The sequence below is a fragment of the Strix aluco genome, chromosome 3, assembly GCF_031877795.1.
Source record: "Strix aluco isolate bStrAlu1 chromosome 3, bStrAlu1.hap1, whole genome shotgun sequence".
Lineage (NCBI taxonomy): Eukaryota > Metazoa > Chordata > Aves > Strigiformes > Strigidae > Strix > Strix aluco.
In genome coordinates this window covers 29,745,133-29,760,230 of record NC_133933.1, presented here as the reverse complement: position 1 = coordinate 29,760,230, position 15,098 = coordinate 29,745,133, and the positions used below count along the sequence as shown (strand labels likewise).

The window sequence follows — 15,098 nt, the reverse complement described above, 5'->3', positions numbered from 1 at the left end:
TCTCACTACCTGCTTGTTTCATGGCTGAAAAACAAAACCGTTGTGTCTCAGCTGAATGCAAAATACTGTTGTGTCCAGTGTTAACAGCAATTAATCATTTCCTTGGGAAAAGTTCAGCTAAAGCTACTGTTGGCATTGGTTAATCAGTAATCATTAATTAGATAACACTATTAGTTAGGCATTAAAAGGTAGCTGTTTTTTTTTTTTTCTTCTCTCCAGAGTTGGAGAGAATGTAGGAGAAGGTTGAATTCCTTATACATCTTAGTTGTAGTTTCATGTTAAGTTTATCATCCTAAGCCTGGGACAGTCCCACCATGCATCAGAGGGAGAGGAAAGGAGGAGGCTGCATTACAACTGCCATGTCACATGACTGGCATCAATGAGAAGGCCCCTTCCCGTCCTCCCCAGAGCAAATCCAAGCTAGGCCACTTTATGCTGATTTATACTAGCCAGCAGCAAAGACTTAAGCAACAGTCATCATCAGTCGAAGAGAAATTTTAATCTAAAGAGATGAAAGTAATGCTTTTATATACTTCTTACCACAGACATTCAAGACCAGTTTCTCTAAGTTTGTGCCACAGCACAAACATGTTTGTAAGGACAAATATTCCACATTTTCATGCCACAGAGTCAAGTGCTGCCCAAAAGGTCTGCCAGTTGGCATGTGCCATAAGTGTTGGAAACTATTCTTCCTAAAATACCACAACTGTTTATCATTAGTGCTATCGATGCATTTCAACTTAATAAAATGTTATAAAAGCCATTACACCATTTAACTGTGGCTAAGAAAAGCAATCCTAATGGCATGGATGAATTCAGCCAGACCACAAGGAATTACATAGCTTGATTTGCTCAGCCTAAATCTCATAACAAAAAGGCAGAGGAAAACAAAACTAAGGTTTCAAAATGATCAAGACATAACTGTAATGCTACTTTTGCTTGGATTTATTAATCTTCTGTCTTCAGGAAAAATGATTAAACACCACAAAAACACAAGAGAAACTCCCTTTACTACACAGAATTGATGCAAGGGGAAAAGAAAAAACCCTTTCAAACATCTGCTAAACTATTATCCCTTTTTCCCTGCATAAGAATACTCTGCCCTCAATAGTGCCGGTTTCACTGAGCTCCTTTGGACACACATACACCCTTGTTAATCCCACGTGGCCCAGGCGGTGGCTGATCCAACCTACCAGTGTTTTATGCCCATGGCCTCACACTGTGTCTCAAATGCAACAGTTTCACTAAGGTCTCAGCTTTCACCTTTTAGCACTCTATAGCCCCAGGGAGTCGAGTGGAACCTGGAGCCAAAAGAGCCCAGAGCAGGAGGCGGCAGAAAAGCACGACCTGGTCTGATGGCATATTTGAGTAGGATATAGTACTTGCAGCATACTTACCCCAGGACACTCACCACGTTGTTCACATGGGGATGCATCCCCAGCTTTGAGGGTTAAAAAAATGGTAGTTAAATGAAGTTGTGAAATTGATAAATGAAGTCTGGTTATTGGCATAACTCACGTCTTTCTGGTTGCTTCCACTAATAATTGTCAGACAGCAGTGAAAGTCACTATAATTAGATTGGGGGGGGGGGGGTGAGGGGGGAGGAGAAGAGGAAACAGGCTGATGTGTTGAGGTTCTGAAAAATTATCAAACAAGATGTGCCTTGTGTTAATGGCGAGTGGTAAAGTGATACATCACAGCAAATTCAGTATCATAGAACCATAACTGCTTATCACACTAAGCTGTGAGAACTTTGTACTGACTTAATTGAGGTCAAAATTTAATTGCATGTCTTCTAGATAACATTTCTAAATGGCACCATCTGTCTAAAGAGAAGACATTAATTCAAACCTTCTAGGCCAAAAATTTACAGAGAAGCAGAAAGTTCCAGTCAGAGAAAGAATATGAAAAAAGTAAGTAAAAAAAGTTATCTTGTCATAAAAGGCGTCTTGATTCGCAAACTGTAAGGAAGGATCAAACCAGTGATATGCTGGAGAAATAGCTAGATACAGCAGAGTGGAGGCTTAGGTATTTCACCTACTGTTCAATGTTCCTTTCTCTGTACTTGTGTATTCCAGGGGATTCTTGCCTCCCAAGACCAGCCTAGCATCCTCTTTTCCACTGTTAATACTCGTGATGACTGGAGTTAGACCCTTACTAAAGCAAAGCTACTAAAGACAAACACAAAACCAAAATCCAGCAGTTGAAGAACAAGTATTTGATTTGTTACAGCTTCTTAGTAAGGATTCTCAAGCTTGAGTGGTGATTCTTGAACTTGGTTGTACTTTAATTCCAGACTATCTTGGTGCTTGAGATTACCAGCTGACAGCTTCATAGGGAGCAGCCCTAGCTAGGACAATATCTTGGACATTGGAATCTGCAGGAGCATCTACCATGCCCAGCTATAAACTGTCTCTTTTCCTGAAGGCAGGGAGGAGTGGAAGCAGAGGCTTGACACCTAGTCCCACATGAGCTGTTGCTGTCTCAAACTGGGGTGGAGGCCAGTAATTTGGAGTATGCAAATTATATTGCACATTCCACTCCCTACAACACACACTCTTATTGTGGTAACTCCTGTTTCCAAGTGGAGGTAGTATAGAAGTTGTTACATACCTTAAATATTGATCATCTCACCCCTAAGGAAGGGGTACACATTAAAAAACAAACAAACAAAAACAAAGCCCCAAACAACCAACCCAAAACAACAGCAGTCATCAGATGAGACCACAAAAACATTCCCTGGGCTCCACTCTCATAGATGGCAGAGGCAGTATCTTGGACTGCAAGCAAGCATAAGTTATGCATGTCCCAATCTATAGCAGAAAGGCTCACATTCCAGGTGAGGAAATGCACTTAGATCTCTGCTATTCATTATGCTGCCAACCACCTTAACGCTTGCTCCTGGCCACTAAATTTTCTCAGTGAAATGTGAGCAAGGAAGAGAGCAGCCCAACACAGCCTGGTCAGGCAGAGGCCATTGCTCACTGTAAAGCAGCAAGGGTGATCCCTACTGTTATCCCACGACACGCACATTATTTCCTAACTCCCCCTGCTCTTCCTTCTCTCTGACATTAATTCCCAAGTATCACAACTTTTGCAAAGATAACTTAAGGGAATGACAAAAAGAATCACTAGGTATGTTTGGAAGGACTGGGTGCAAACCCTGTGGTACAGGATGATCTGTTAGAAGCTATGGATTATGCCTTGAGGAGATGGATGAAAAGGTGGAAGTTAGAAGCTGGATGAAGACACAACTGAGCAGAAATCCACTTGTGAATTTGAAGAATGAAGGCAATAGATTGTAGTGAAAAAAGTTAATCAAGTGTTTACATAAGATTGCTCAAATATACTACATAATGCACTCTGGAGAAGTCTAAACCACTGCAGGAAGTCGGGAAGATTTGCAAATCACTACTCTAACCAACACACCCAGAAGCAGTCTTTCTTCACCAGTATTTACCAGAGGCCTTAGAAAACATCAGGACTTGACTTAGTGATCAAAACAAAAAGATGAAAACATTGACTTGCAACTTGAGTCTTGCAATCCTGTTGTCCAGGATCAACAGCTGCCAAAACCTCCCACTATCTCTGGTCACTGTCTTTAAAAACGGAGGACAAATGAAACACCCTCACAAAATACAATGAATTAATATTCTGTTCCAATAGGAAAGTGTTGAGTGTCACAGAAAACCCCATATATTTGCAATTTTAGTTGAAAGCCCGTATTTTTCAAATATTACTACAGCTTTTCAGTAGAATCTCTACTTAACTTCTTTCTAGGTCTCTGTGCCGTTATTCACAGAGCTCTTCACCCTGTGATGCTATGCTGCTGGGATCCTATCAAGCCTGTAACAGCTGATCTGGTTTACACTGAATTTTAGTTGAACTGTTATAAAAATCCTGCACGGTTTCTACAAAGGTTGTCACAATGTACACAAATGTATGTTCATTTATATCCTTTCATCATGCAAGAAGAACAATATTAATTACTGATTAAAAACAGTTCATATGAGCCTAGGTATTATATATATGCCAAAGACTACTTTTATATAATCTGATCATACTAGTCAGTGACTTCATTATGCAGGGAAACATGAGCTGGAATACTCAGATTTTTCAGTCCAGTCTACAGTTTCACATGTAGAGCCATTTGCATGCATCCAGTTCCAGGCTAAGTCTACTCCTAAATACATCTGTTGTCTGCAAACAGTTGAGCTGCCTACATAAATGCAAAAATCAAATTCTGAATTTGTGATACAATGCTACTGCCATTAAAAAAAAAAAAAGAACCACAAAAACAAGCACAGGAGCACGTAAATTCCAGCTATTGCTACCAGCTACATTAAAAAGGATGCTTATAAACAAGATTCTAGTTTTAGTAATTCAGAATTACTAATTCTCTTACATTAGATTTGATCAGCAGGTACACTTAAATTAGTCTTTAATCAGTAGTTTCATTACTTAACAGATGCTATTTAAGTGTATTTATTAAATGCACTGTTAACATCTCTCCCCCCGAAACTCAAATACCTCAAAAGATCCTTTTCAAATTCTCTTACAGAATTCAGCTTTAATCTTTGCTATTACAGAAGTATAAATGTGCCCAGTTTCTCTTACCTTCCAACCCACTTCACAGTAGCAGTTGCCTACACACGCACAAATACTTTAAAGACTTAAACTTTTGAAGAAAAGGTACAAAGTTTTCATGCATCTCCAACATACTTTAAGTGGACTGCCACTCAGCTGTAACTCTTTCTACTCCTAGGTAGTCAAAATAATTTAAGAAACAATTTAAATAATTGCATCATTAATCACAAGTAGCATTCTTTGCAATGACTAGATTCTTTGCCATTGCCTGGATAACACGGGTAAATATTTCACTGTATCAGGTTGTACGTCCTGCCAGGCTTGTAATTGAAGTGGCCTGGAAGTTTTAATATTTTAGAGTGGCACAAATGAGTCATGGTCTCAACTGCCTCTGCTAGGCATGAATTATGTACCTTGTTTTAACGTAAGTCCAATACAGAACTATAGAAGAGATCCTATGCCCTCTGTCAACCCTACTACAGTGTTAATAGGATTTGTCCTACATTGAAGGAAACTTTTGTCTAAATTCTGTTTAGAAATTTGATTCCTGGAAATGGCTTGTGAATCTATCTAGACTGTTGAGTAACCAAATCACTGGCAAACAGAGTTATATCTCAGGCAGCACAGCTGTAGATTGCTGCCCTCTTGCTGGACAAGGCCCTTTCCATCTCTGTCCTGTAATTTCAGCCACAAATTTTGTTATTACTAACACCACAACTAGTACTAGGAATGGGTACAAATGAATCAGTGCTCAAACAGCTAAACTGCTATGACTTAACCCAGACAGCATAGCTTCTTAAGAAAACTGGTCAGTCTTTCCTTGAAGGTAAAGAACAAAATGAGTTATGTTTATATTCCCAGTGATCTCAGTATTTCAAAACTTTAGTTTACTGAATACGTAACTTTATTAGTTGTAATCATTTCTACAAGCACAATCAGAGGGTGTTGGTTTTTTTCTTTTCTAAAAGGCAGAGTTGAGGAAATAAAGCAGGCGATAATTACAGTGATATATTTTTGAATTGCTAACTTGCCATCAACTTTTGTCAACTTGCAAGCCTCACACAAGTGCTCCCCACCTCCCACCCCTACTTCCTTTTCTACAGGTTTGAGTGGAAGATACTTGGCTTGTAAAGCTTCTATTAAGTTACTATTTTGCTGTTCTTTTACTCCTTGAATGGCCAAATATATCAGGCACAGCCCAGCAACACTGGGCATCTGAAGGCTAAATCAGAGCTAATTGAATTGTCTAACAATATTGTTGGAAGGACAGATTTTACTGAACGTTTGGTTCTTAGCTTTTTTTTTTTTTTTTAAGACACACTTTCTGGAGTCAAGTACTAAAAATAAAAATGAGGAATAAGATTATGCAAAACATGATTTATGGCTATCATGATTGTGAAGGAGCAGCTGAAAATAAAAGCTCAAGAGATGGTAAGTGGCACTTCTTAAATGTATTCAGATTGCATAGCAGAGTAAGAGGTGGCCAATGCCAACTTCTCCCTGGGCTGCCTTGGAGCTGCTGGAAGCAGTCTAAAATTTACAGCAGGAAGAGAGCCTCAAGCTCCCAGCAGCTTTTCATGTCAAAGAACATTCTCATCTCTGCCAACAGAAGATAAGTGATCAAACATAGGTGAGAACTCATGAATCAGAAAAGCTACATTACATCACAGAAAAACAGTGGCTGATTTTGGCAGTGGATGATTAGCCTGTAAATGCTGTTATTAGCCATGATGGTAAGGGCAGTGCCCAGAAAGCACAAAGCCCAAGAGAAGCAGAAAGGCACATTTCAGGTGGTTAGGCAGGCATTGCAGAGGGCTCTCCCATCTGTATTGTCACAGCAACAGCTCACTATGTTTATACTACAGAATGGGCTTCACTGAAAACAAATTTTAAGTTACCATACCCCTCTTGATAATCTGTTTTCTGGTGAGGTAGTGTTTATATATATACATAAATATATTCAGTGAATCATCAACATTCCCATCTGCCAATTTAGTACACTCGTATCATTAAAGAACAGACCTGAACATGGGTACCCAATCTGCAATGCTTTTTTGTTGAGAAAAGTTTTAATTTAAAAAAAGAGGGAGAAAGAGATTGATTCATGAGCATGGCATTTAAAAATAGTTTTTCACAAAAGCATTATTGCCAGGCAAGTTCTGCGCTGGTTTTATTATCTTGCCAAGTTGAACTACAGTATATATTGCAACACACTTAAGTCATGGGTTGGGACCTCCCTTTTCCTATACAAAAGAAAAAAAAAAAAACCACCATCCACAAAACACCACCACAGTATTTTGTATTTCCATAGGACCAATTTCTAAAACTCTGAAGAGCAAAGCATAAGGAATTAGAGGGTTTAGGTTTTTGTGGGAAAACCAACACACAATAACTAGGTGCTTTTCTTAGGGTCAGGCTCAAATATCAGGAAGAAAACTAAACTTACAGCCTTCAAACTATCCTTATGTTTCACCTGTATTGCCCTACTCCCCCCAAAAATAAAAATCAGGAGTATATTTTTGTTCTTAACCTAGTATACACATGCTAACAGAAATACAAATCTCTCTAGGGGATTCATCATGTGGGTTGTACTACCCAGATACACTCAGAATTAATTCTCTCAGAAATTCCTATCCAACTCACAAAGACTTTGTCCACACTAACACGCAAACCCTTACAACCGGCAAAACAAGGAAAGGTTTTGCATCTCTCTCACAGACACAGAAGACTGTCAGGTCCATCTCCTCCTCTGCAAGGATGAAAATCTCTTCCTCTGTAAGAACTGCACATCAGTTCTTTACTGGTGACAGAGACAGACACAAAGAAAATAAACTATCAGAGTTTGTACACTGCAGACAGGATCAGTTCACACTGCTTAGGAAAAAATGTGTCAGAGTGATGGCTTCCTTAAATGAGTTACAACAATTAGCATAATTAATTACAATGGCTTCTGTTCTTCCCTCATGAAATGAGGGAAAGAGACCATCTGAAGAGGTCAGACAACATTTTTTATGAATTATTACAACTCCTGGAATTTCCTATCTGTCTGAAGTGGGTGACTAGCTCCAAGAGGTCTCCATCCATATTGTTTTTCCACTTCACTCAGTGGACAATGATCTAGTTTGAACATTATAATTTGCACAGACCATTTTCTGCAAATACATACCCATGAAACTAGTGCCAGTGGATATAAGATTAAGTGATAAAAGCCTGGCTGTAGCCAAAATTTCAAAGTGTTCATGTAGGAATAACACCAGTATAACTAAAAAATAATGTGAAATCAGAACCTTGACATCCACACACTTTAGGATTTTGTGAAACAAGGCGAGTCAGAGAGCTGTCATTGCTCACAGCTGTTAGCTACTGTCCATTTGCATTGCTGGCCAATCAGGACGTATTCAAGCACACCTCACCACGCCTGAGCAAAGACTAACTAAACTCACTGAGGCTTGGCCTCATCCACTGCTCCACAAGGGCATCTCTTCCCTTCTGCTGTCTCCCTCGTAGGTGGTGACTCACAGCAGATGGGAAGGCCAGACAGCTGGCTGGTTACTGCTGCAGTGATCTCTGCCCTCTCAAAGCAGCCATGCAGAAATGCCACAGTTCAGATGCATGCACACAGATTGTTCCCTCCAGACTTGTGTTAAATACAGAAATATACCACAGATGCATGGTCAGTCAGTCCAACTATTATTTCTAGGATACACCATACGCCTTCCCCAGCACCTTCTTTGTACTGGCTCTGTTGATCAAGTTGCTGCACAGTCAGCCAAGACAAACCTGATGATTCAGCTGAAAAAACACCCTAGCTAAATGAAACCGTTTTAACTGGATAAACTCGTGATCTGACACAAAGAGCAAAGACAGAGGCAGGAAGAAGCAGCCAAGAGCCCCTTTCAGCAACACCACACACTTCGACTGTGTTAAATGAAGCATGAAACTGTACCCTGAAGATTCACCCACCACCTTTAGCAGAGTCCATTCATCCACATACCATTCAGTTTATCACAGTCTCTTCAGTTCAACTGCTACTCATTGTTTTTACCCTGTAGTTAGAAGCTGTGTGTTAACCATGGACAGCTATTAATTTAAAATTAACAGCATCCCTAAATTTAGTACTTCTAGTAAGCAGGGAAGGGATCTCTAAGAGGGACTGCTAGCAACTCACATACTTAAACAATTGAGCAAAGGTATTTTAAATCAGTCAACCCACACAAGTCTTCATTTTATCTTCTTTGGAGCTTTGTAATCACCACTGATATGTATAAAATACTCCAAACAATTGCTTTTATTAATCAGAGTTTTAAAAAACTTCTTGAACACCACAAACTCAAATCTAAGGGAATGTGAATGTAAGACTGTGAAATGGTTATGGCATAAGTTTTATTTCTACAGAATAGAAGAGCTGCAGTATCACCTTGACTGCTGTACTGGGTCACTGACAAAAAGAAAAATTACCTTTTTACTACAGTTAGGTGTCCAGTAGACTAGAGTTTAAGACATTGCCACAGGCTCTTTCTAGACTGAGAAAGATTTTTCTCTCACAATTTACTGAATACTCTTCTAACCTTGTCTAAGATCATAGAATGGTTTGGGTTGGAAGGGACCTTAATGATCATCTAGACCTTCCACTCAAAGCCCCATCCAACCTGGCCTTGAACACTTCCAGGGAGGGGGCACCCACAGCTTCTCTGGGCAACATGTTCCAGTGTCTCACCACCCTCACAGTGAAGAATTTCTTCCTTACATCTAATCTAAATCTACTCTCTTTCAGTTTAAAACTGTTACCCCTTGGCCTACCATTACATCCCCTGATAAGGAGTCGTACCCCCCCATCTTTGCTGTAGCTCCCTTTAAGTACTGGAAGGCCGCTATAAGGTCTCCCCAGAGCCTTCTCTTCTCCAGGTTGAACAACCCCAACTCTCTCAGCCTGTCCTCATAAGGGAGGTGCTCCAGCCCCCTGATCATCCCCATGTCCCTCCTCTGGACTCACTCGAGCAGGTCTGTGTCCTCCTCATGTTGGGGCCCCAGAGCTGGACATAGCACTGCAGGGGGGGGGTCTCATGAGAGCAGAGGCAGGGAATCCTGTCCCTCAACCTGCTGACCACACTTCTCTTGATGCAGCTCAGGGGCTGTGAGTGCACATTGCTGAATCATATTCGGTTTTCCATCCACCAATATGCCTAAGTTCTCCACAGGGCTGCTTTCAATCCACTCATCACCCAGCCTGTATTTGTGCAGGACCTTGTGCTTGGTCTTGCTGAACTTCATGAGGTTTGCATGGTCCCACCTCTCCAGCCTATCCAGGTCCCTCTGGATGGCACATCCCTTCCCTCCAGCCTGTCAACCACACCACACAGCTTGGCGTTGTTGGCAAACTTGCTGAGGGTGCGCTCAATCCCACTGTCCGTGTCACCAACAAAGATGTTAAACAGCGCTGGTCCCAACACCACCCCCTGAGGAACACCACTCGTCACTGCTCTCCACTTGGACATCAAGCCATTGACCACAACTCTTTGAGTGTGACCATCCAGCCAGTTGCTTATCCACTGATTGGTCCATCTGTCAAATCCACGTCTCTCCAATTTAGAGACAAGGATGTCAGGCAGGACAGTGTCAAATGCTTTGCACAAGTGCAGGTATATGACATCAGTTGCTCTTCCCTTATCCACCAATGTTGTAATCCTGTTATAGAAGGCCACCAAATTCGTCGGGGATGATTTGCCCTCAGTGAAGCCATGTTGGCTGTCACCAATCACTTCCTTATTTTCCAGGTGCCCTAGTAGAGTTTCAAGGATCCACTCCATGACCTTCCTGGGCACAGAGTAAGACTGACTGGCCTGTAGTTCCCCAGGTCGTCTTTATTTCCGTTTTTAAAAATGGGGGTCATGTTACCCCTTTTCCAGTCAGTGGGAACTTGGATCAGAAGGTTGAGGCTAACTGAAAACTGCATTAACATACAGCCAAGCTGTCCTTAATTTCAATAGCATTGCTTTGATGTGAGCAAGCAAGAGGTAGATAAAGAGACTTTATCCTAAAAGCAAATAAGAACACCAAGAAGATACTTCCTATTTCTCTGCACTATTCTGACAATCAGCAGAGTAGAGCAATTTCTGAAGCGTGCAGAAAAACAACTGGGATGAGTGCTCACTGAAATATACGTAATCCGTGACTTCAATAGCGAGTTTGAGCAGCTGCTGTTTGTCAGAGAGATGTCCCTTGGAGTACAAAGAACTCAGGAGCTACCTAGGGTCACCAATAAGATAGGCTTGTTTCCCAGTAACACAAACCAGCACCTGGCTTAGAAATTCACATGGGGAGAAGGTAACTGCAACACTACATAACATATCTTGTATGAAAAGCAGTGGAACACTTATTTTTCCCTTGCTTTCAAGAAGTGCTTTTGTCTCTATTATTCACTCTCTCTCTGCTTTGGAGATTAATAGGCCAAGGTTCTGGATGAGTCTCCTTTTGCTTAGCATCTAAGGTTGTGTCCTTGGAGGCACCTATATGGGTGAAGCAAGAGCAGCTCCAATAGTGCTGGATGCTGGGTTACAGCAGTCGAGCAGAGAGAACTACCAGTTCTTGGGCACTACTCAACTCAGAACTGCTTTGTGAGCTGGCAGGGCTCCTAAGTCCTGTCCCTGCTCCCCTCCATCCTCTTTTATTTTTTACCCCTCTTGCTTTGGACAATGCAGATACCTGACTACACCTGCACTGCCGCAAAAGAAACAGATTGTTTTGAGAAGACGCTGCTAAGAATTGAAAGGGCACATGTGTAAATATGCTGACCAAGGAGACAGCAAAGCACTGTAGGCCAGCAGAAAGATGAGAGCCAGAAAAGAAATATAGCTACTTTGAAGGCAAGATGCTTCCATACTGCATTGTATGAGATCTCTCTTTCTCTATATACATATACACACACACTGCACATCATTCAAAAGAAATTTCAGGAATGCAATATAATTCATTCAAATCCTATCAATTCCTTCAGTAAGTTGTGGGGTTTTTTAACTAAAGTTGTAACATCACTAAAGAAAATAATTTTAAAAGTTTATGCATATGTTTAAAGGACCATTGAACTTGCTTCTAGACCTGTCCAATTCCTGTCCAGTTTCAAAGGATTTATGTCAAAGATATACATATATCCACTATCAAATACAAAACCTTAGCTAAATTAAGGCATTTCAGTCCTCAGCTAAAATGAGTGCATATCCAAGAAAACAAAAATGGGAAGAAAGGGAAGTCTAAGATGCCATGAATACTCACAATGAGTGCAACTTCAGGGAATCACTTATGAAACAGACTTAAGTGACCTTAGCAGGAGATTACACTCTAAATTTCAGATGAAGGCAGAATTTGACAGGGGAAATTCCTTCCCTACCCCTTGTTGAGTTCCACATTGCCTTCAGCAAGAGACCAGCCAGGAATCTAGAAGTGACACTTCCTGGTATGTCTGAGCACAGGTTCCCAAGAATGTGAGTAGTAACTACTTCTGAGAGTAACTGGCTACATCATCCATGAAAAGCCAGGTTAAATTCTAGAGCCTAAGCACCAATTACCATTGGCTTAATGCAGAACTGCACGTATTACGAATACCTCCAGTCATCTTGATCATCTCCACCCTTTCCCAGCCCAAGGATTTATCAAAGCTAAATGAAAGCATATCTTAATCATTAAGACTAGATAATGATGTAACTGCCTGCATAAGCCTTTTTGTTGTTTGAATTCTTAGCAGCACCCTCAAGACCAGTGTCTAGCCACTGAATATTTTCCTTCCTTTTCCAATAAGTGAAAAAGAGCTGAATTGTGTTCCATGATCAGTGTGCAGCTATGCATAGTGATCAAGATACTGCTTTGTTTATTGAGAAACACTCAGATTTAGCATCCAGATTTTTAGACTTCAGTTATTATTTGCCTGGCTCTAAAATTGATATAAGTTACTGGAGTTCTAGAGGCCTCTCAGATCAGGTGAACGAACTTGTTTGGAGAAGGAACAATTTTTTCAACTGCAGCAGTGTTAATCTTACTGGCTTGCAGACAATTAAGCCTCAGGTCAGGTCAGGGCTTTCCCTAGGTAAGTTCGTTTCTACTAGGCTTCTCATAAGTTTAGCTATGCACTGTGCATATCATATGACTTACAAGAAAAGTCTGCTTCCCAGTGTGGAAATTTCATTTCATTTCTGAATTGTTTTGGAATGCTGCCATCATAGGTTTCCAGCAACATATTGGTCAATAATAGAGCAAGAAACACAGACTCATTATGCAGGATTTAAAAAAAAAAAATATCTGTTTGACCTCTTAAGTCTTTTTTTTTTTTTTTTTTTTTATACATTACAATAAGGAGGGGTTTGTGGTTAAGACACTGATCTACAACTTTAATGAAAAAACCCAACCAACCACAAACAGTTCAGATCCTCAATCTGACAGACTGCATGCACAACACTAGGTGAAACATCTCTTTCTGGACCATATAACTATACATAGCTATAGGTACATGTATGCATGTGTGCATAAATAGCTATATGTACATACACACAAAACAAAGTATATAACTGTAAAAGTGGGCACCAGAAACCATCACTTTCTTCAGCCAGCTTGAAGGGCAGTGGTAGTTTCTGTCTCCTGCACAAAATAAAAGTCAGATTTAAGAAAGATGCTGGTGAATTTTTCACCAATTCTGAGTCTTCTATTTCCATCTTACATCCCAATTATCTTTTCTGTTTAGGATTATAGCCTGACCAAGATATTATGAAATCTACAATAATCACTTCCTTTTTTTTTTTTGTTAGTCTCAAGCCAAGAGAAAGAAAGTTGATTTCTTATGCAACTATTATGGGGAAACACAACAAAAACAATTCTTCATCCAGCTATGCCAAAGAAACCTAGGCTTATAACAACCCATTACTATATTCTCTGCAAATAAAGCAAGCAGAATCTTCAAGCTCTAGTCAGCTTCTACAATTAAATCAACTTGAAGAAATAACAATATCTTAAGAATCTACTGAGAAAATAACAATGAAAAGTTCTGCTCCAATGAGAGAGATTAAACCATTCACAAACTGAAGTCTGTAAGAAGGGCCATCCTTCCTCCTCCCCATTCAAGTGGGTCCTACTTTCCTGAAGAGTGATAAGCAGAGATTATTTATGAGAACCAGGTGAAGGACATGTTATGTGACCTATTGCCTGGGAGTCCAGACACAGGCAGAGTTCAGTCTTTTACATCTCAAAGGAAGCATAAAAACTATGTATGAAGCAGCATATTTCCAAAATCATTCTGAATCAATTTCTAGTATTGGCAAAATCTCCTTCAAGTTATCCTGTAAAAGTAACCATTAAGATTAAATTGGTCAAAGAGTACACAAGATTACAAAGCTCTGGTATATAAAATGCCTTTTTAAAAACCAAAGCAGTTAAAACAAATGACAACTTGCAAGTTAATTTCCCTCTTAAAAGAACAAACAAAAGACCCAACAAGACCAAAGCCTTCTGAAATACAGATACATGAAGATTGAGAAACAACACAGTAATCTTTTCTGCATCCTCTGAGAAACAGTTACTTGTTCCCACCTGTTAAAATTCTGCCTCTTGTAAGACTCCCTGGACAACAACCCCTCAAGCAGTCTCCTCCCTCTACAATGACTGGGTATGAGAAGCCAGCCACAACATTTTTTTCTTTCAGATGCATGCATTAAGTGGTGCTGATGAATTGTAATAAGACACATACACCAGCTGAATACTGGAAGTTGCTCTTAAAGTGTCGTTAAAAAGTATCTCTGGATATTCCTGCCAATTCCTTCACATTAAGAGATACAAAATTGGTATTACACTCAGTTCTGTATAACTAGCCAAAGTGTTTACAAGTGTCCTGTAAGCCTAACATTAGAACCTATGTGCTTCAAAAAAAGACAAGAGTACAGAAAGTACTTTTCTCTCATAAGAGCTCTTAGAGTCCCCTGCTATCAAAGTTTGTGGAGCCTGCCACAACAGGTTTGCAAACAGAAGTGATCAAGTAGAAGTTCTTATATTAAAAGCACAATTCCAAATTTGAACAGTGTTGTCTCTGCTGAATCAAGTTCAAGTTTACCCCAGATAATTTAAAGAGCAACAAATTGGCATCTGATACTTTCTAGAAGGCTAAAATTGTATGTCTTTCAAAAAAAGTGTCCAAGACAAACTGTAATACCATTGACCAGCTTAGAGTCACTTCTGGGAATTAAAACCGTGAGTATGCTGTTCTTTGCTGCTGCTGCTGTGATGGCGGCTGTCCTTGCTGTTGCTGAAGACGAACCTGCTGGGAGTATGGATCCTCAAGAGATTTAACAAAAATAGTTGTTTTAGGCCCAGTTTTCCAGACAATACCATTTGAATCTATTACAGAGGACTCTACTGTGATGTTGTGGGTGCCAAGTATCACAAAGTTTAACAGAAACTGAGTGCTGAAGTAGTCGTTGTGTGGTTCCACCCTCTGCTCCATTTCATTGGTCATGTTGTCAATAGGAATCTGAGAA

At 40.2% G+C, this 15,098-nt stretch overlaps 1 protein-coding gene across 2 annotated transcripts in view; it reads right to left on the bottom strand.

Moving 5' to 3' along the window:
* Positions 1-482: 482 nt before the first annotated feature.
* Positions 483-15,098, bottom strand: part of INTS7 (integrator complex subunit 7) — a 39,319-nt gene continuing 24,703 nt past the window's right edge. For both annotated transcript variants that reach the window (XM_074817950.1, XM_074817951.1), the window contains one exon: positions 483-15,091. In XM_074817950.1, the coding sequence (XP_074674051.1) occupies positions 14,804-15,091 (288 nt within the window). In that variant the 3' untranslated portion in view covers positions 483-14,803. The remainder of the gene's footprint in view (positions 15,092-15,098) is intronic.